This window comes from Anas platyrhynchos, chromosome 5 (assembly GCF_047663525.1).
Source record: "Anas platyrhynchos isolate ZD024472 breed Pekin duck chromosome 5, IASCAAS_PekinDuck_T2T, whole genome shotgun sequence".
Lineage (NCBI taxonomy): Eukaryota > Metazoa > Chordata > Aves > Anseriformes > Anatidae > Anas > Anas platyrhynchos.
In genome coordinates, this window is record NC_092591.1 from 34244235 (window position 1) to 34264424 (window position 20190).

Below are 20190 nucleotides of genomic sequence, written 5' to 3' on the forward strand. Positions count from 1 at the left end.
GAAACTAAGAAGTTGGATGCTCCAGGAGAAACATAACTCATTCAGTCGGTGAAGTATTATTTTGTTTTATGTTATTAATTCATCCTAAAGCATGGGTTACCTTCAAAGAACTTATTCAAAGTAGGTTAATTTACATGTTAGGACAGAAATACACTTGCAGTGTCAGATTGCTATGAATCTGTGATATGGGTTTGCATTTTTTTTACATCTCATAAGACTACTTCTCTCCTTTGCTGAGCACGACAGACCCAGCCAACAGTGAGGACAGACAGAGCTGACAAATTCAAGGGCCTGAATGTATTTGCTTTCATTTTCAGGGGGATTAAAGCCAGCAGAGTGTTATTCTGTTCAGCTTGTATTTCTACTTGCTGTGCTACCACCCCTCACACCAGGAGCAGGAAGGAAGGGGGCGTAGCTAAGAAGCAGGGAGGAAGTGCACAGAGAAGCTTGATGGTCGAGCCATGGAACCCTTCATCAAACAATTGTTTTGCTTTCTTCATTGATCTCGTACTCATGGCCCATGCCTCCTCTGCCTCTGTCCAAAGCCACCCTCAGGGGTGATGTGTGCCCTCAGGATGCTGTATTACATGTGCCTCTCTTTAGACACTTCTCTACCTTGTGCCACAGACCTGCCCACAGGCTGCTTCTGGCCTCACCACCACCTCACAAACACAAAGCACAAGTTGTGTTACTAAAATATGCCTTTAATATGGTGTGCCCTGAACATGTTAGACCTAAGCATTTCAGATTGTTTCTCAAGGCTACTAGCACCATACTCATGATCATCTTTGTACATTCTTCCACCTGATTCTCCATATTGTACACCATGTAACTAACTGTTCTCCACATAATTCAATTGCAATGAATTGATGCTGTGAAATTCTTTGGGAAATAAAGTGTCTCTTCATTCTCCTCTTCATCTGAGCAGGAACCCCTTGAAGCCTGCTGGTCAACTGTAAGGAAGTCTCAGTCTCTCAGGGGATCACAACGGAGTACAAAAGCATCATCTCTTTTCTGCCATTATTTCCTCTTCTGTCTTTTCCTTTCCACTGCTGTGTGCAAGGCCTGCATAATGAGGTCCTCATTATTCAGGATGTTGTATTCACCCAGCTGAACCAGACGGTCATATGCCTTCTCGGTATATGTGACTGAATATGTTGAATAAGGGGAACAGCGGCCATAGATATCAACTTTGCCATCTTCCATCTCAGACTCAGAGCGCTTCTGACCTAAGAGAAAGAGGTGACAAATCACTGCTGACAGATGGGAATTACACTGGTCATAAGCAAGCAAGCTCACAACAGAGCAGGGAAAGGAGATACCCCATCACAGAATGAGTTCATAATAGAAATTGTTGTGTGAATGTTGGTTTGTTTGTTTAAACTAATAATTCTTTTTCAAACTGCCAGCTCAATCCCTGGCTCAAGTGGATATTATCTGCTTCATATGATGATGGCAGAAAAATGGTAATTATTGCTCTTATATGGGTCTACACTGCAGTTGCGATCTGTCTCTCTGTTCATGTAGATATATCAATATTACCTGCAAACTAACCAGCTTGGGGATTGAAATAGTGCCGCCAAATGAGTCAACTGTGAAGTTTAGGAGTTGGAATATTAAATAGTCAACCGTGAAGTTTAGGAGTTGGAATGTTAAATATACTCCCTTAACAGACTGACCACTTTTTTTTTTTTTTTTTTTTAAACATGCTTGATTCCTTACCTGGTGCTTTGTATTTTTGGAAGGTATCATTAATTAGTGGAAAAAATAACAGTACTGGTGCTCCTGGAGTCTCAGTGCCATCAAAGAGGTAACATTCCTTCAGGTTTTTCCTGTCTTCTTCACTCAAGTCCACCTTGGGAAATAGGATGCCCTGTTCTGAACAGTACTTGCAGGTCTGGTCCAGAGCCTGGATCAATGAACAGAGCAATACCAAGACTTAAAGAAGAAGAAAGACTCAGAATTTCTTTGGAGTCCAGTACCAAAGCGGACATTTTTCAAGCTGGTTGTGAGAGAGCTCTAAAACCCCCATGGCAAAGCACTCTAAAAGCAGAGAGAAGGTATTTGTTTTCCCCGAGTTCTTAGTACAGAACAGTCATATTGTACAGGAAAAACAAATGAGAATATGTACAACCTATAAATGGAGCATTGCATTGCAGAATTAAGCTAAAAGTACTAGTGGTTAAGACTTCCAGTAGAAGCAATATAGAAAGCATCTAAGTGTTAAAAGATTCTAGATATGCAGTAGTTAAAGAAGAAATAGAGACTGCTTCAGTTTATCTCACCAGTATCTGTGATCCTGCACTATAATTTAAATGCAGAATGACATCCACCTTTCTCTCTGGTTTTAGAAGAGGCATGACGCTTGTATTGATGAAAAATCCTGTATCTACTAGAGACAAGTATTCTTCTGATTGTGTCAGCTGGTTGGGAAATGTGTCTAACACCGTATCTAAAAAGAAATATATATATGATTGTAAGTGCAATTGGTCAAAACTGGTTAACCTGCTTTCTGCTCTTAGACCACAACTGCAGAGCCCTAACTGGTGACTGTCTTCTGGGAAGGGGGATTTGTCATATCCCTTCTCTTCTGCTTTCCCAACCCTAGCCACATGCAGCAATGGACCTGCATTAGCAACATTAAATGGAGGTGTTTCTTTTGCCTACCACCAAGTGTGTCATGTCTTCAACCAAAGGAAGCAAGGACCACCATCAGATCCTGGTGTCCCAACCTCACGAGGTGTGTGCTGCTGGCATTCTTGGCGTGGAGCTCAGCTGTACCAAGCTACATCCCAGTGTGCCACAACTGACTGATTTAAAAGCGATTCTGCCCAAACATGGTCTCTAGACATGAAGAATGGGTTTAGTATGAAATCTGTCTTTTCATTTTGTTTTGTTTGTTAATTCTCTTCTCGGGCACACAGGTCCTCCCCTGCTTTTCTTAGCTGTCTTCACCTTTCCATCTGCGGAAATGCTTGTTCTCCAGGTAGTCATTATGCATCTGAAAGCCCTTCAGAAAGTTGTGCTCCTGGGCAACAGAGAAGCGGTCAGTGAGAGCGTCGCGGATAATGCTGCTGAGGGGGCCAGCGGGGGTGAACAGGCGAGTCTTCAGCTCGTGGGGCTTCAGCGGTAGAAGAGGTTCTTCCTCTGCACAGTGAGAGACGGTTAAATTTTACCTGCCTAGAGCAAGGTAACCCTCCAAAATATCAAAAATAAGGAATAAAAATAAGTGTTTTCTTTACTTAAAAAGCCTGGGATGAAGAGATCTGATGAGCACAAATGACAAAGTAGAAAAAGAAAATGAAATGCTACTCTTGCCAGCAAATATCATTTCCTTACACAGTCCAGATTTGGACATAAAACAAGACCCAGCATCAATAAAAATCTGTATCAGACATTTTCATGGAACAGACTGAAGGCAGGCTTTGGAAAAGGATAACTGTTGTACTTGTTTGCATTACAGTAGCTCCTGCTTACGGTAGTCAACATCCTTTTGCTTTATTAATAATCTACAGATCAATCTCATTAATCCCAAACATTTTACTCTTCTGCCAAATCAGTGTTTAGCCCTCAATGAATACATACACAGGACTGAAGATTTTTTCTTTTGCTTCACCATATGAGACTGAAAATGATTCCTTCAGAAATGCAATGTGACCTTTGAAGAAACACTTCAAAAAATGCCAAATATACGGTGTACGTTTCACATAGCAGATGGGTATGACAGTTTATCTAACATTAAATCTAACACTAAATACACAGTAGGGAAGAAGTATGATAACTAACCTATATTGTCCATTTTGTCCTGGGTCCACCTGTGCCAGAAATCCTCTGATGAGTGGGACAAATTCCAGATGTATAACACATTCAATGAAAATAAACTACTCCATATGCCTGTAAAAGAAAAGTATTCCAAATCCAGCATTCTCACATCATGAATCTCAAAACTGTTATCATGAGATAAAATTCACAAGGTTTATGCTTTTCTTTTGCTTGTTTTAAATAAATGCTGCATCATTTTAACTTGTCTGTTGTTTTTTAAGCCTTATTTTGGTATGCAAGTTTTGTCTTATGAACATATTTTAATGGATGGTGACATTTTTATGAATTCACGTGACTTAAGAAAAATGTATGCATTAGGCTAAAATAGTATAGTTTCTCCCTCACTCAAAGTCAAGTGGCCAGTCAAAGAGAAGACTGCATTTGAGCCACTGTGTGGCCAAGGCAGGCTCTCTGGAGTGAGTGTGACCTAGCATGCTCAAACACATCGTGATGCAGTGAAGAACCTGCATGAAGACTCATGTAGACTGACAATAGGAAGCACACAAGTTACTGGCTACCTGTGAAACAGGCAAGAGGCAACATGCTTGGAGCTGCTCTGGAGGTCACCTTTTTGTAGTGGATTCCCAGGGACCTGGATTTTATTATTGGACTGGAAGCAGTACTATATTGTTACTGAAAACTAGCTTTAAAAAAAGAAAATTTGTCTGTCATTCAAAATTTTCTTTTTTACAATAAACTGAATCCACTATACTAAGAATTAATTCATAATGAGATATTTATTATCTCCAGTGAAACTACATTCCTGTCATGCACCTGACCTCTATTTTACTGCTTAGTTTACATAGCTCACAACTAAAAAATAAGATAAAATAAAATAATTAGAAGCTTACCCTCTAAGAAGCAGATCCGGGATTCAGGGAGCTTCTTCATTAACCGACCCATGAAGAACTCACTGCCAAAATCCTCAGAGCGAACAAAAACTCCATATTTTTGCAATCCTACCTCATAAGGGGTGAACTCTACCCATTCTGTGAAAAGGAATGCAAAGAAGAATACAATGTTTTATTACAGCCCCTTAACTGTGGATAAGAAAGTTGTCAACATGGGAATGAAAGGATGTAAAAATGAAAATAATTTCTGCAGTTCATTCTAATATTTCAGACAAAGAGCAAGGAATTATAAGCATGATGACAATGAAAACCAATGCACATGAAAAGTCTTTGGAATATTTTTGAGTCTGTTGTGTGGAAGGTCAAACTACCTTACCACAAGGACATTATGCCAATATATGCCAGAAGAAGTTCTGCTCTTTAACAGAGAAGGTTTTTTTTAGTCTACCTAAAGAGACTGTCCCTGGATTGACCAGTTTAAATATAAAGACAAATGGCTCTCAGAAATCTCATAATTACCTTTGAAATCCAGAGTGCTATAGTTGTTCTTGACATTGACTGCAGTATAGATAGGCAAAGGGTTCTGACCACGATCAATGGCCCGTTGCTGATCAGAGAGTCTATGGTTGTCCTTCTGTGATTCCAGAAATACGGTTATATTGAGACAAAAAATAGCAGAAGGATGTTTTCTCTGGATCTAAACTTGTAGAGCAATAAAAGTCCTGCCTCTAATATATTACATGTGCTGGAGTTAAATTCTGAGATGTTCTGTATTTTCCAAAATTCCTGAGAGCACTGTTACTGAAATAACTGCAGGCCCTGGGATGACAGATTATTTGATGACCAGTAGGATGAAAGTGGAAGGAAATGCTCAAGAGCAGAAACCAATACTCAAGGTATAAAGCAGCTTAATGTTTTATGCTGCAAGTTTATGTAAGGCTTCTCACACATATTTCAAAAGTTTGCACGTCCATTTGCTAATACCTTTCATGAGCATTAAGATACTGTCTGTAATTTTGCTATTTCTAAACAAAATATTTACAAGAATATGCCAACAAATCTTAATGTATTTTTTTCAAAATGTTAATTTTGCAGTTCTCTCAGAAAAAGATATTCAAAATCTCAAAGCAAGAATGCTGTTTTCCACTGTGGATGGATAGCTAAAAGAGTGCCACCAAATGTTTTGAAACTATCTGGGTGCTTGCATACACACAATCTTGTAACAAATGACTTTTCTGAGAACAAAGAAAACATCATCTCTAGAAATTAATTTTCAGAAAAATGTAAGCCAATGTAAACTCTGCTTTATGACATACTGTACCCCATCATGCAACAAAGATTCCAGGACAAGCCCCCAGAGATCTATAAAAGACGTTTTGCGGCCCTCTCTTTTCCGTTGGCACAGCTGCTTTTTGTAATACTTCAAGTACTCCAAAGAAAGGGAATTTATTTTGCATTTTGTCATATGTTTTCGAGCCTCGCTTATTTGCTTATCAAGATCCTTTTGTGACCAGTCAGCATCTCTGTACAAGTTTGACATGGTCCTAGGAAAAGGAAATATACATTGGAGAGGAAAAAACAAACAAACAAAGTTTGATTAAGCAATAATACATTTCATGCTTCTATTTTAAGTTCTTTTTAATATTATTTTAAGCAAAGTCTTCTACTCTTCAGTTGTGTGCTCCCCAAGAAATTATTGCTATCTCTTTTAAAAGTCACAATCAGTATCTCTGAAAAAATGTCTTGAGCAATTTTCCATAAGTTGTTTTTAGAAAAACACTAATTTTCAAGCTGTTGTAAATTACGTGACTTTCCTCCATGAAAAGATTTTAATCTGTCATTGGAAGAACAAAAAACAGGACAACTGAGCAGGTATCATATGTGGACCACCACTGTCAGCCCTGGCCTACTTCAGTGCATCAGTGTCTAGAGGAAGAAGGCCATGAAGAGCTGCCCAGTCCTACCTACCAAGTTGTACCAGACAAGCCAGTTAGGTATGTGGCACAGTCCAGGACATTAAGTTTCTTGAGCCCCCGCAGACTGCCGTACAGTGCGGTCAAAGATCTCATCCCTCCTCCTGTAGTCATGATGGCCACCACTGGGGTCTGAGCAACACATGAACAGAAATGGCTGGTGTCAGGCAGCGGGCTGCAGCCAGACCAGAAGCTGCATGCCCTGCCCTCAGCAGAGACTTCCTGTTATGGACAGCCTGATGCCACCACAAGCACCCAGTCACAAACAGCCTTCTAACTGATTTCTACTGAAACATAAAATACCATTTATTTTATAAAGGATGACAGGAATAAAAATAATGACTTTTTTTACTCAGATAACTGACGCTTGTCTCTAATGCATTTAATGCTTGCTTAGTATAAAACAAAAGAAAACACATCCATTCAAAACAAAAGTCACAAAAGAGAGAAAGCATCAGTTGTAAAATCGGGAATTAAAAAGAAATCTCACAGGCCAAAGAGGTTGATGGGAAATTTCAAACATAGGCTTATGGTAAATTTTAAGCTAGAAATTGCAACTCATTGTCAAGGAAAACAGCACTGGAAGAAAAAGCAATACACCTGGACTGGAACAGTGACATAGCAAAGGAGAAAATCAGAGTACACCGAAGTAAGGTGCATTATTTGGACCCTTCACTGCCATGGCAGTGAGAAGCAACCAGGAGAGGGGAGTGCAGATTTTGCAACTTATCCAGGTTAGGTCTGATGCAGAAAAAAACAGCTTTGACCCTTGGTGCCTCTGAGCTACCCAAGCTACTAATATAATGAATATTCAATATCACACTAGGTGTTCCACTGCAAGGCATTCATTAGATGTTTTGAATGTTCACCACACAGACCTCATGGTCCAGCAAATCCTGTTCCAGATGCAGGACCTTCTTCAGAGCAGCAGCAACACACTTCTGCCTTTTGAATAGAAACTCTTTCTCCTGCACACAGAGGTCAAACCCTAAACGCACATCAAGGTGGTCTGGGCTGGAGCAGAGATCAGGAAAAAAGCATATTGAATTTTATTACTGGCAGACAATCTCATCATCTCTAATACAAACGAATCTACTAAGTTTACAAAGTACTGCATTTACAGGAAAATTCTTTCCTACACTCAAATAGGTACTCCGTGCCACATGAAATAATTGAAAGAAGAACTGGTAAATTCCCATATTTCCAGGCAGCTATTTCAAAAAATAAAATAAAATCCAACAGATAAATTCAGAGAAGCCTGCTGTCTGAAGTCTCTTACCAGTCTTCTGTCTTCGCATGTAAATCAAATCCTTTATCCTGGAAAGCAAGAATGCAAACAATGTAAGTGTAATAACCTGCTTTAGCACTCCTCCCTGCTGCCTCAAAAAGAGTTTTATCTTGTGCTGTCCTAGCAATGCAGCTACAAATCAAGTTCTGCTGAATAATTCAGCAGGCTATATGAATTTACTGCAATGGTTTATTGTCAAGGATTTTCTTCAGTAGTTCCCAATATTTTGTAGTGAATGTAACATCTGAGGCCAACTGCTGTTTACAGAGGAAGGTAATGATAATTTGCACCTTACAGCCCCCTGCCAACATTACTTCTCCTGGGCTATCAAGAGCCAAACAGTCAGGTTACAGCCACACTACAGTTTTACACAGCAGCATTTATTCCTCTTTTTCTGCAGTTTATACCCTACAAAAGCTGTGTTCCTTTGATTCTAAATGGATTTTCTATAAGTATGGATCTAAAACTGCTTTGCAAAGCACAGTCAGCATGAGCAAGAGACTGTCACTACCTCTGTTAGTTCAGGTACCCCATGTGTGAGAAGAGGAAAAGCAAATTATCCAAATTTAGAACAAAGGTCAAGATGGAGTAACAACATCCTATGTATTCCCACATCCATTCAAAGAGAACAAGACACAGTCTGGCATTATTACCCATAGACCCACCAGTACTCAATTGTGGCATTGTTTTTCACATGCTTTCATCCTTAAAAATACCCTGGTTATCACCAGATAATTTCAAAGTGATCAAATGGGTCAGGAGCTCCCAGTTTCCTCAGGTAAAAACTGAGGCCTCTGCTCTGCAGACCTTGCTTGCCTGATTCCCATTACCCACACCAGTGCTAAGAGGGTGGGACTCCCAGCCCCATGCGGAGTCACCAGGCTGTCCTGCAGTGAGATCAGTCTTCCCAATGGCAGGGAGATGCACTGGCAAGGACAGGGAAGAGCTGGAAGAGACCCCTGCAGGTGGAGCTCCAAGGGACTGTTCACTGGGGATTCAGACTTCCAGGCTTGGGATCCTCAACCCTCAAACAAGCAGGCACTCACCTCTGCTAGGATCATGCTTTTTCCACTTGGAAGGGAATGAAGTTCCATGTTTGGAGAGCCTGAGTTTGTACCACACAAACGAGAGTGCTGAAAAGATACAAATTTATTCAGGTTTATAATATAAAGCAATGTTACTCTCTATACACAGAAGCAAATGAATGATACTATTTATGGCACATATTATTCTACATGCCACTGCTATGCTTTATGAAGTCCAGTAATAACATACGTAGGAGGGAGGTGGTTTCTTCCCTGGTAGTGTAACATCCAGCATTGGCTGCTTGTATTTGGCATAGTGGAATTTGGCAGGATAGGGGGAGCCGAAGACCAGATCAGATCCCAGCCTAATGTCTTGGGTGCCCTCGTATGAGCCTTGCACCTTGAAGGAGAATTCTTTCTCTAGGGAAGTGACACAGAAACAGACATAGCAGTTTTGTTATCAAAACCAGTAACACAAATCCTTACAACACCTAACACAAGGCTGCTCTTGTTTTGATTTGATTTTTTCAGTCTTACAATAAGCCATTTGCCTTCATAACATTAGCATGTCATGATTTAAAAACAGCTGATGGAGAAGTAACCTCACTTGATTTCCTCGCCCTTTTCTTCTTCTTCTCAGTCACCTGAACTTCCAAGCAGCAGACTTTGCGAGACTGTAAGAAATATGAGCAACAAAATACTTCACCGACAGGGAATCTTCCAGTTTGAGATTCTGCTTTCCAGTTCAAGCTCATACTGATGATGATATAAATGATACATAGACAGTGCACTGTGTCCCAAATAAAACTTTTTCTAAACCACAACCTTGATTTCAAATGCTGGCTGGAACAGCAATCTCTGAGAAATCAGACATAGGGCAAGGTTGCAAGTGGTGGTGTGGAGGAACAGGGCTTGCAGAAGGGAGAAGGTAAGGAGATGTACCATGAGGCAGATGACAATGAGGGAAATCACCACCTTTCAGCACCAGCTTTGTTATGTCAAAGGGTACGGTGGCCTGATGACTGTGAGTCAAGTGAAACAAGTGTGGCAACAGGACAAGAAAGATGACGAAACATGACACTCACCACTAGTACTCCATTAGTAATGATGGTTTCAGGAGGGCCTGAACTAGGAAACAGAAAGAAAAACACATTTTTAATAACTCAGTATAATTACAGTTTAATTTATGAGCCACACCCTTCTTCTCATTTTCTTCTTTCTTATTTTTAGCTTTGTATTGGATCTGAAAGAAAAAAATCCGGGAGACTTGTGACACGAGTTTCCTCACTGTGCCGTCAATGCACAGTTATTGTACCAGCTAGTCCAGTCCTGGGGCTGAGCAAAAAAAAAAGGGTACTGCAGGGCCATACTGTGCGATGAGTTTATGCTAAGCCCCAAGATGAGACTGCAGATAGTTTTGCTAAATCCCGTTTTTAAAGAATTGCAATTTGTCTGAGATCAAAAATCCACTGATAATTCCATGTTCTGTTATGCTTTGAATAGAGGCAAATCTCCCTACAAATCTCAACGGAAGTACATTACAGAACAGCAGTCCCAGTATTCTGCTCTTAAATAGTATTCATTGAAGTAGGCAAAGAAAAGATTTTAGAGTACTCTCCCTGCCTGCCTGAAGTTCATGGAAGGTCACCTGGCATGCACCAGTTCGTCAGCTCATACCACAGATTCCATGGGAAATCTTGTTAGTCATCAGCATCATCAAGGAATGATGCACTCTGGGCAATTATGCTAGATTATTCCATGCCTTGGAATTGCTCTTTCCTTTTGCTACAGATTATGTTGCAGTTCATGTTTACTCACATGTTATCCAATGCAAATCCCACCTCTAGTTCCTCTTTCCTCTGGAAAATAAAGATAGGAAAAAGCATTTGGCACTGGTCTACTGGCACTTCTCATAATACAAGTCTCATAATGTAGGTAAATACATTGTTCATGACTAGCAGAGCATTTAAAAAACAGGCATATGCCACCTCTGGCCTGTCTGTCTTGAGACTCAAAATTCTTTATGGCTGCTGTCTCTCACCGAATCTGCCAGCAGGGAGAAAGAGGGTTTGCTAAGGTGAGCAGCCAAACCCTTTTGGTGAAAGGAGAGAAAACAGAGACATGCAAAGCAGCTGTGGAAGAGGGCAACCACTTTGGTAATATGTTGAGGGCACTGGGGCAAAGGTAAATCTAACATTAAGGTTTCCTTTGTGGGTGGGAGAGAAAGGCATAATTCCTCAGTAGAAGGTGGCACTGAAGAGAGGAAAGAGTAAGTGGGGACAGAAGGAATGACCAACAGAGAAACAAGATCATGCTGTAGGTTACTTATCTGCTCAAAGAGGGCAAGAATACTTACTACACTGAAGGCATCAAAAAGTTCTTAATATAGTGTGGTAGTTTTTCCCTGCTGGACAGCTAAACTCCACCACAACTACTCTGTGGTTTCGTTATATATAGGGAAAAAATGTTATGAAGGCCTGAAGATCATGATTTCTAACTTTTGTAGCTGTGCGAGTGCAGTAATGAAAGGTTTGGATATGGCACCTGTAATCATATAGACTGTAATGAGCTAGATTATAACCAGCAGAATATTTCTATTTCCATCAAGGGCTAGTGGAAGTCCATGCACTACTCCTCATACTTTGCAAAGAAAGAAACGTTCAAATAAGGCATTTAGAGATAATGAAGTGCAAAGCAGAGTTTGGATGTGTGTAGATAAGATCAGCTGGATGGTGCATGACAGATGTACAAAAGACTAGGAGGGAAGTGGAAAAGGAGAGGTTCTGGCCGAACACACAGGGAGACGGGATGCACCTTTTCATCTGTTAACCTCTGGTTGCTCAATCCTGATATTTGGTTACTCGGGAGTGACACTTGCTGGTGTCCCCAGACAATGAAGCCTGCCTGACAAGTGTGATGTTCAGTGAAGCTACTGAATTGAGCAAGTTGGGGGTAGTTCACCCTCTGGCCAAAGCAAGTTCAGAAACAGGCCCACTGCAACTGGCAGATGAACAATCAACAGCAGAGACTCACAAAACACTTAATTGGCCTTCCTGGTATCAGACAATACCACTCCCATGGTTAACATGCGGGCTGGCTGGATTTGAAGTGGTGATATCCAAGGTTGCACATATGGGTGCAACAGCTGATGCCTTGCATGTGGATCAGCTTGGTGCAGAGCATGGCACCAGTGATCTCACACAGAGAAAGCATCCATCTTCCTCATGCTTTCCACCCAGGGTATGAGGTATTCCTCACAGCACAATACATCCCTTCATGCACAAGGTGCCCAGCTAAGAGAGGCAGCAGGGCTTTATTTCATTACACATTAATAACTATTGTTATTTTGATCTCCCTGGGAAACACTGAAAGCACATGAAGATTATCCACACAGATGTGCAGTGAATATTCAAATCTCTCAGCACCTCAGCTTTGGTGGTGGAAGTGCTGCTTGCACTGGATCAAGGTCCCAACACCCAGCCTTCTGATAAGATGGGTATCCCCTGCCACCATGCAGTGCATCCTGCCCTTCCAGTGTGTCCTAAGTGGCTGTACAACATTGGCCCCAAGGTTTCAAACACAACTTTCAGAACCTCCCTGGACACTCAGGAGGAACACAGGAACGTTTCTTGTTGCGAAGCTGTGACGTGACTTGGACACCTTATTTAAACACCCACGCCACTGCCTGTAATTAGCCACAAGTCTGGTTCGACATTTGGTTCTGATCACAGAGCTATTACTTCTTAATTACTAGGTTAAGTAACAAGTTATGACAAACACATCATGTGACTGTTATTGGTGTGGACACACTCCTGCAGGATCCTCAGTGGGGCTAGGCTCAATAAGGTGTCAATTTTGCAGAGACATTTACAGTTTGTTAGTTTCTGTGATCAAATACATCTACACCAAACTTCAGTATGCCTAAAGATGCAGGAGTGAAGAGGTTTTCCCAAGTCAGAGTGGAAAAACTACTCCCTTTTATGTGACAGGGCAAACCATACACAAGATGGAAAAAAGAAAGACATTGCAAATAACATTTTAGACAGAAAAGCAGACAAAAAAAAAATAATGTTTTTGTCAACCAATTCCATATCTTATTTCAGAACTCACCTGCGAATCACACTTGAAGTGCATGAAGACTTGTTCTCCCAGGGAAAGTTTGGCTATATCGAAATACACCGTGAAGAGGTGATCGTCTTGAGTAACTACATCCTTATCATACAGCCCCAGCTCCAGCACATTCTGGGAAGGGAAGCACATTGTAAATATGAAAGGAGTCATTTAAAGCAGTAGATCCCTTTTTTATTTGGCTTCTGTGTTGAGTGAGAGGAAGTAAAGAAAGAGAGAAGGAATGGAAGCAGGAAAAGGGGAAATGAACTCCATGCACGTCTGCCTACAAGAGGCATGAGGAGAAATTAGACATCTCGAAGGTTATATTCTACCCATGGCTAAATGATACACTTGTCTATCACGGCATGGAAAAATATCATAAGGGTAAGCTTTATTCTCACATTTTTCTGCATATTTCTTTGCCTCACAGGAAAATTACATATGTCTGCTTTGGAAAAGGATGAAACTTGGCAGTTGTTCCCTAGATCACAGTTAACAGTGAAGTCCCAGCTCAGTACCTTGACCTGACCCTGGATTCTGAAGTAGAAGGTTTCATTCCAAACTGGATCTTTGCAATTCTGGATGACTTTCGTCTGAAATTTCTCAGTTGAGGCAGTTGGCAACCACAGGCTCACGTAGCAATCAGTCTGGCTTACTGTATGTTAAAAAACACAAACACATCTAAAGTCATAATTTGCTCTAGACGAATAAATGACTTGAACGTGAAGTTTTGCTTTCAAAGAGAGACACTGTGATACATGATGTCATATTTGTCCAACACAAATGTTATGATTTAGGTAATAAGGATGGAGAAAAAAGACGTGGAAAGGGACATCATTATTCTCATTAATAAATGTAATTAAAATATAATAAATGCATTAAACCAAAGGTTTTTCTCCTTCTATGTCATCAGTCAGATTGGCCCACTACAAAAAAAAAAAAAAAAGAGTCTGTGGCACCCCATGCCATCACATGGGCTGCCAGTTTGCTTATCTTTCAAATCTGGGAGCCAGTTTCAGCTCTTGCAAAAGGGACAGCTCTGGTGGAACCAGAGAGCTGGACTGTGGAGCGGGGATCCAGAGAACAAATAAACACTGAGGTTTCTCTTGAATTTTAGCACTGCAGAAATGCAGAAGAGCAGACTTCAGACGCAAGTACTTGCCTTGAGAGAAGAAATGCAGAAGAGCAGACTTCAGACACAAGTACTTGCCTTGAGAGAAGCTAAATTGCACTGTCAGTTTATTAACATATACAAGTTGCTACTCAGCAACACCACAGTGACTTTGTCAGCAGGTTTGGAAGGAAATTAGATGTGATATTAGCGATGTAGGGTACTTGCGTCAAGTGCCAGATTTGTTGTAATTAGTAACAAATTGCAAGGTCAAAGCTGTAGTAATATCATGTTACCAGATGAGAATTGTGTAGCAAGTGAGAAATACATCCCAATACATTAACCAACATGGCCGAAGGATGCTTGGACAAATGAATAGGAAGGAGGGTAAAATGAACTATGAAGAGTTTATAGCAGAGGGTAGTTTTCCAAGCCTTTCATCCAAGTAGTAGTTTAGGACAACCATATCACCCCGTGCCTGGAAGGGATAAGGAAACAAAGTGATTGCTTCTATTTAAGCCAGACAGAACTTTAAAAAAAAAAAAAAAAAAAAAAAAAAAAAAAAAAAAAAAAAGCTTGATTTTTGCTTAAGTAAATCTATAACCTTCTATTACATTTCAGCTGCAGGCCATCAGAAGTGAACCTAGAAATAGTAACGACACCTAACAGTGTTTAATCTGCAAAAGCTGGTACTCAGGGAATCAGGGTGTGGTCCTTTGGATTAGCTGCCGTTTAGAAGCTTTAAGTACAGGCTAACTTTGAGATAATACTACTCCACTCTCAGTGCTTGTTCCGTTATTCCAACCGGTTTGTGTCTTTCGTTTGATGAATATTCTCCAGAGGAAAACATATGAGATCATTCTGCATTTTTTGCTTCTAACAGAGTAGCTGCTTTCCCTGTTCCCTTTAGGGATGCACAGAAATACGTGCAGTAGGTCCAGCTGTGACCTTATACAGTCATCTCTGCACAGAATGGGGTGAATGCAAAGAAGAGAAACACACTGTGTTCATTGCTGGCACAAGCATGCCAGTGGGAGATTTTTCCCATCCAAGAAAAAATCTAGAAAGCCCTTTTTCTTGGAGCAGGACTCTCTTGTAATCCATGAAAAGTAGGAGGCACTGTAAAGAGCACTACAAATACTTAATACTTACAGACATCTGCCTGGTGGATATTTCTTGCTCTTATGATTCTTATAGTCAGTAAGTAACATGGAGATGATTCTGTCTGCAAGAAAAATATAAAACCACACGCAAAATACTAGCGTGAATCCTAAAGGAAAACAGCATATTTATGAGTTAGAAATGATCAAAGGAGACAAACACCCAAATCATAAACAACTTACTTGGATTTTCTGGGTAATTTAGAAATGGTCAGCACATTGTTTTTTCTAGTATTATCTAAATCATATACTAGGCTGAAAGGTTTCTCTTCTGTTATAGCATAGGATGCAGATTTAAATAATTATAGGGAATTCCTTTGCTTTCTAACTAAAATCCAGCTACACAAAGTGGTATGATTTAGATTCATTTTGGGAGATATTTTGAATTTCAAAGGTAGAAAATGAAAAGCTGCTTTGGGCTTTTTGCAAGTGATAAAATTATCATTGTGGGAATCAGCTCCCATCCAGCTATTACATGAATTTGGACTCCTAGGCTACAAAATATGATTTTCTCATATTCCTGCTCTTTAAACATACAGTACTCCCAGTACTGTATGGAAATTCATAGGCTTGATGGAATATATGCCCATGTGGTGTCTCCCATAATGTTTAGCCCCAACTGCAGCTAGAGCTAACAAATATATGTTGTCCATACTGGGAGCAATTAACAAGTAGATTAGTGAAGAATAAGGTAAATGTAACCTTAATGTAACCAAAGCACTCAGTCCCAGGAAAAGCCACAACAGCACTGGTGCTGTTCAGCTGCATTGCCGTTGGCTGTGTGCACAAATCAAGGATGTCAAACCCCAGCTGAGGATCCAAAGTGCAGCTCTGGATACAACCATCCACTTGCATTCATGTCTAAAACCTAATTCTAAAGCTACAGAAATGAGGGAGCTACAGGTGGAAAAGGTTCATAACATAGCCAAAATGTACAGTAATTGCAGAAAGTTGAGGGTGCTGTGAAAGCCCTTGATGCTCAGTGAGGACAGAGCAAAGGTGACGGAAAGTGAAAGCAGATATTGAAGAATACGTCCTGTACTATCTGTAGTTTTCTGCTTAGTCAGTTTTTACTTTACTTTAAAGCCCTCTTTGCAGATTTATAAGAATTGCTGACCTTGTTTTTGCTATATAAAGCTACTTTACAAAGCTGCCTGTCAGCTGTTGAAAAGCAGGCAAGTGTGGGTTACAACTGCAAAGTGGGGAGCACAGAGCCCCTCAGGGGAACTGGGCTGCCAGGGCTGCCAGGCAAGGGGCTGCAGTCTGGAATGAGGAAGAGGAGTGAGGAAGGGTTGGTGCTAGCAGCCAGTGGCTGGCTTTGGAGAAGACATTCTCCTGGAAAGGCTCAACTGTTCAAGGAACTGGGTTCCCTGGAGTGACCCTTGTGGCCTGTGCTGATACAAAAGCAGCAGAGAGGGAGTACAGATTGAGCCAAGTGCTCAGGCATGTGACACCCTGCCATAACCAGCGAAGCTTGGCTTAGGCACAACAGAGGTATAAATCATGAATGGATCAAAACTCCATTGGCAGCTGAAAGGATTGGTTGTTCCTTAAACTGTAAGCACAACACTCGCTGCTCTGCATCTTAACTCAGCTCTGTTCCTAATTATTATTCTAATAACTATTATTCCTTAGGCACTGTTCCTAATTATTATTAAATGGAGTAAACTAGAGAGAAAAAGCACAAAAATCTATTTAAGCACGTCTGGTCCTAAGAGCAAAGGTTTCACATAACATGCTTAGCTGGGATTTTTTTTTTTTTTTTTTTTTTCTTTTTTTAGAGGCCAGAAGTAAGATTAATCCAGGAAATCAGGTGTTGAAAAGCCTCTTCAGGATTGTGACATGCTCTTTGTGGGAGTAAGTGGTTTGATTTTACAGTTACTGCTACCTACTCTGGCAGTAAAATTGTCCTTATGCTTTGGCAAGACATATGGAGCAGAAAGCCTAATCAAATCCATCCTTGTAAAATTATTAATCTTATCCAAACAGGATTAATTTTCCCTTTGCCAAGGATAGAAAACAACAGCAGGACTTGAACGTGAAGCAAGACTGTGTAAGCAAAGTGATAAAACGATAAGCTGGATGGTGTTATGTGGAGGCAGCTGGATGGGTTATGAGACCTAATTAGACTGCTCAGCAGACACTGAAACCTATCTCTTCTCACCAGGGCTCCACCCAGCAGAACAGTCTCTTCTACAGTTTTCTTTTAAAATTCTCCTTTATGGTACCTTTGTAGCCAAAGTCCACTGCTCCGCATCAGGATTCAGCCGCATAATTCCTTCTAGTGCACCAGTTTGGGTGATCAGCTCCTGCAACAAGAAGGGCCAACGTTACCCCTGGAAAAACCATCCTGTCTCTTATCAGCAATCCTCATTAGGAATTCACAACTGCAGAGCAATGAACGGGAGCCCACGGTTGGTGCTGCCCATGAGCCCTCAGCAGGTAAAGATCCTTCCAGCTGTGCCCAACACCGCTGCCCGCGCTGTGCTTGTCCCACCAAGGCTGGGCAGGGGCGTAGCAGCCAAGCAAGGTCCACCCTTTGCGTGACACACCGGCAGGGACGACTGCTCCTAGCTCTGGCTGTTAAAGGAACAGCAAACCTGCCTCTAGTAACACACCCTGTAATTAATTCTTCACCTTAAAGTGCATCTCTATTCTACTCAATACTTTTTTCTAAGGTTGCATACGGCACGTTTCTGAAATGAAGAAAACCCCAACATATACAAAATACTCCTTTAGTAATCAAACTTTTATTCCCCAAGCAGTTTCCCTTTCCTTCCATGGCTTGCTCTCATTTTTAATTTCCATAATGAGTTCTTGAAGCACTGACTTTCTTATTCCTGTGCAGAGTCACTTACAGTCATTAATAGGTCGAGAAAGCAGTCCCATCTGTGCACGATGTGCAGCATAACCTGCTGAAGTCCCAGATGCCTTGTTTTCTCTCACCCTTCTTACCTGAGACAAAACACCACCTGGCTCCATTGTGGCTGCTGTTACATACATGTCCAGCGTTATCTCTCGCAATGCAACTTCACATCTCCCAGCTTCCAGAGGCACCAATAGGTTAAATGTCTCAAATGCAGGTGAGCAACTATTTTATAAACTGACTCAGAGCCCCACCTCTGCCTGATTTCTTAAACCCAGCTATTCCCCTCCCATTTTCTTATGCTAGGAAACTGAACTTGTGGTAGTATAAATAAATAATTAAAAAAAAACTTCTCTCTGTACAACGGCTGGAAGTATGCTGTTTGAGTGACTTTGCCCAACACTGGCCAAGGGGCCAACAATGCCCTTTCACCTGAGCAGTGAACTTTCCACTTAGCAAAGCCCCAGTAAGATGCAGAAACAGTACATAAACTAAATGCAGTTAATCTGTTATAGTAAGTAGACAGGATACAACAGCTAATAGGAGGAAGAAAAAAAAAAAAAAAAAAAAAAGGACAATAATATTGCTCTCATACTAAACAGTTCGCAAAAGCCAGCTGAAAGGTTTCTGTATCACCTCTCTGTGCACTCCCACGCTTAGGTGTGCAGAGCAGGCACACTCACATGGTGTTTTGTCTCTACTCTGCCAAGGTCCAACAGGGTTGGGTCTCTCCCCAAGCAGTTGTATCCTTTTCCCCTCCTTTCCTATGGCTTGTTATTATTACTTCTGTTTAGATGAAGAGTCCCGAAGCCATGATTTTCCTTAGCTTAGCTCCACCCCTGTAAATACTTCTGTGCTGCTTTCCAGTTCAGATTGACTCTGTCTGCGACCTGGCTCCTGTGACTGACCCAATAAACCCTGCCAGCCAGAGGCACAACACAGCACTGTCCACCCACTGCCTTCTGCACCACCAGTGGGAGGACTCCTGGGCTCCCTTACAAATCCACCACTGCAGTGGAACACCTGTGTTGGCCTCTGCTAGCACCCAGCTAACCCCTATGTTACAAGCAGGGCTCCCAGCTCACTGGAAAGGGATTAAAGGGAGCATCAAAGGCTGTTGTACCTTCAGCAGGTTAGAGCAGAGGAAAATCACTGGGTAAGAGAATCCTTCGGCATCCCTGTTCTGCTGGTGTATTACCTATGAGCAAAAAGTTAGCTATTTCCTGACCATTCCTGGGCTTACTTGTTAAATATTGTTACTAGCCAACACAATTCCTCTGCACATTCCCATGCTGCCCATTCCCATGCAAATATCACCAGTCATCACAGTCACCTCGGTAGAATAAATTTTTGCTATAGGCTATGTCGTTTCACAACACAGTGGAGGATTGTGTCTACCTACCTGGCGTGTTTCCTCTCTATGCCAGTTGCAATTAGGTAGCTTGATGAAATGCATTTTTCATTAGATCATAGAAAACCCTTGGCAACATCAGCATCTTTCAGCCACAGTTAAAGGCAATACCCTATTATGACAACTTCCTGGAGAGCTAAGCTAAAAACCAGGACTGGGGCTCTGAATATGTCACATCCACAGTGCCAAAAAACTCTCAGAGGCCGACAGCAGGGCTCTGCCATCCCACTTTCCCCCAGAAAATGAGGCACACCAAATAGGAGAAGCCTGGTGGAGCACCATGTAGTCCTAAAAACACTGGGGTGTCCAGCAGAAAGCATGTCAGCAGAGGTGACACAAGACTGAGGCTGCCTGGTAGGACATTTGGGGAAGGTGCAATCACTCCTCCATTTTCACAAATAGCATTTGCAGTTCCACATCAGAGACATCCCTTGCAGGAGGGAGGGACATAGCTCTCTTTGTACTCCTGCAGTCGTCTCTGAGACATTCTTTTGCTCACAATGCTCATGGCAATTATTTGGGACACACTGATGCTCTTTGCTAAAAACAGTTTTGCTTTCCTAGAACAAGGAA

General features: G+C 41.4%; 1 protein-coding gene across 2 annotated transcripts; it reads right to left on the reverse strand.

The window, feature by feature from the left end:
* Positions 1–683: 683 nt before the first annotated feature.
* LOC101794764 (cytosolic phospholipase A2 epsilon) lies at positions 684–20103 on the reverse strand. 2 transcript variants are annotated; one of them, XM_013109255.5, is made up of 22 exons: positions 18890–20103; positions 18296–18384; positions 17569–17649; positions 15333–15405; positions 13588–13724; positions 13070–13201; positions 10778–10818; positions 10045–10087; positions 9567–9633; positions 9210–9379; positions 8981–9067; positions 7926–7963; positions 7525–7660; positions 6642–6778; positions 5995–6217; positions 5193–5307; positions 4674–4811; positions 3787–3894; positions 2956–3147; positions 2286–2452; positions 1723–1909; positions 684–1229 (listed from the first exon to the last, which is right to left on the reverse strand). In XM_013109255.5, exons 2-22 carry the CDS (start codon positions 18341–18343, stop codon positions 1021–1023), a joined length of 2529 nt encoding a protein of 842 aa, XP_012964709.2. In that variant the 5' UTR covers positions 18344–18384; positions 18890–20103; the 3' UTR covers positions 684–1020. The 2 variants fall into 2 exon arrangements, with proteins under 2 accessions (XP_012964709.2, XP_021134849.2); XM_021279174.4 differs by lacking the exon at positions 18296–18384.
* Positions 20104–20190: the final 87 nt, after the last annotated feature.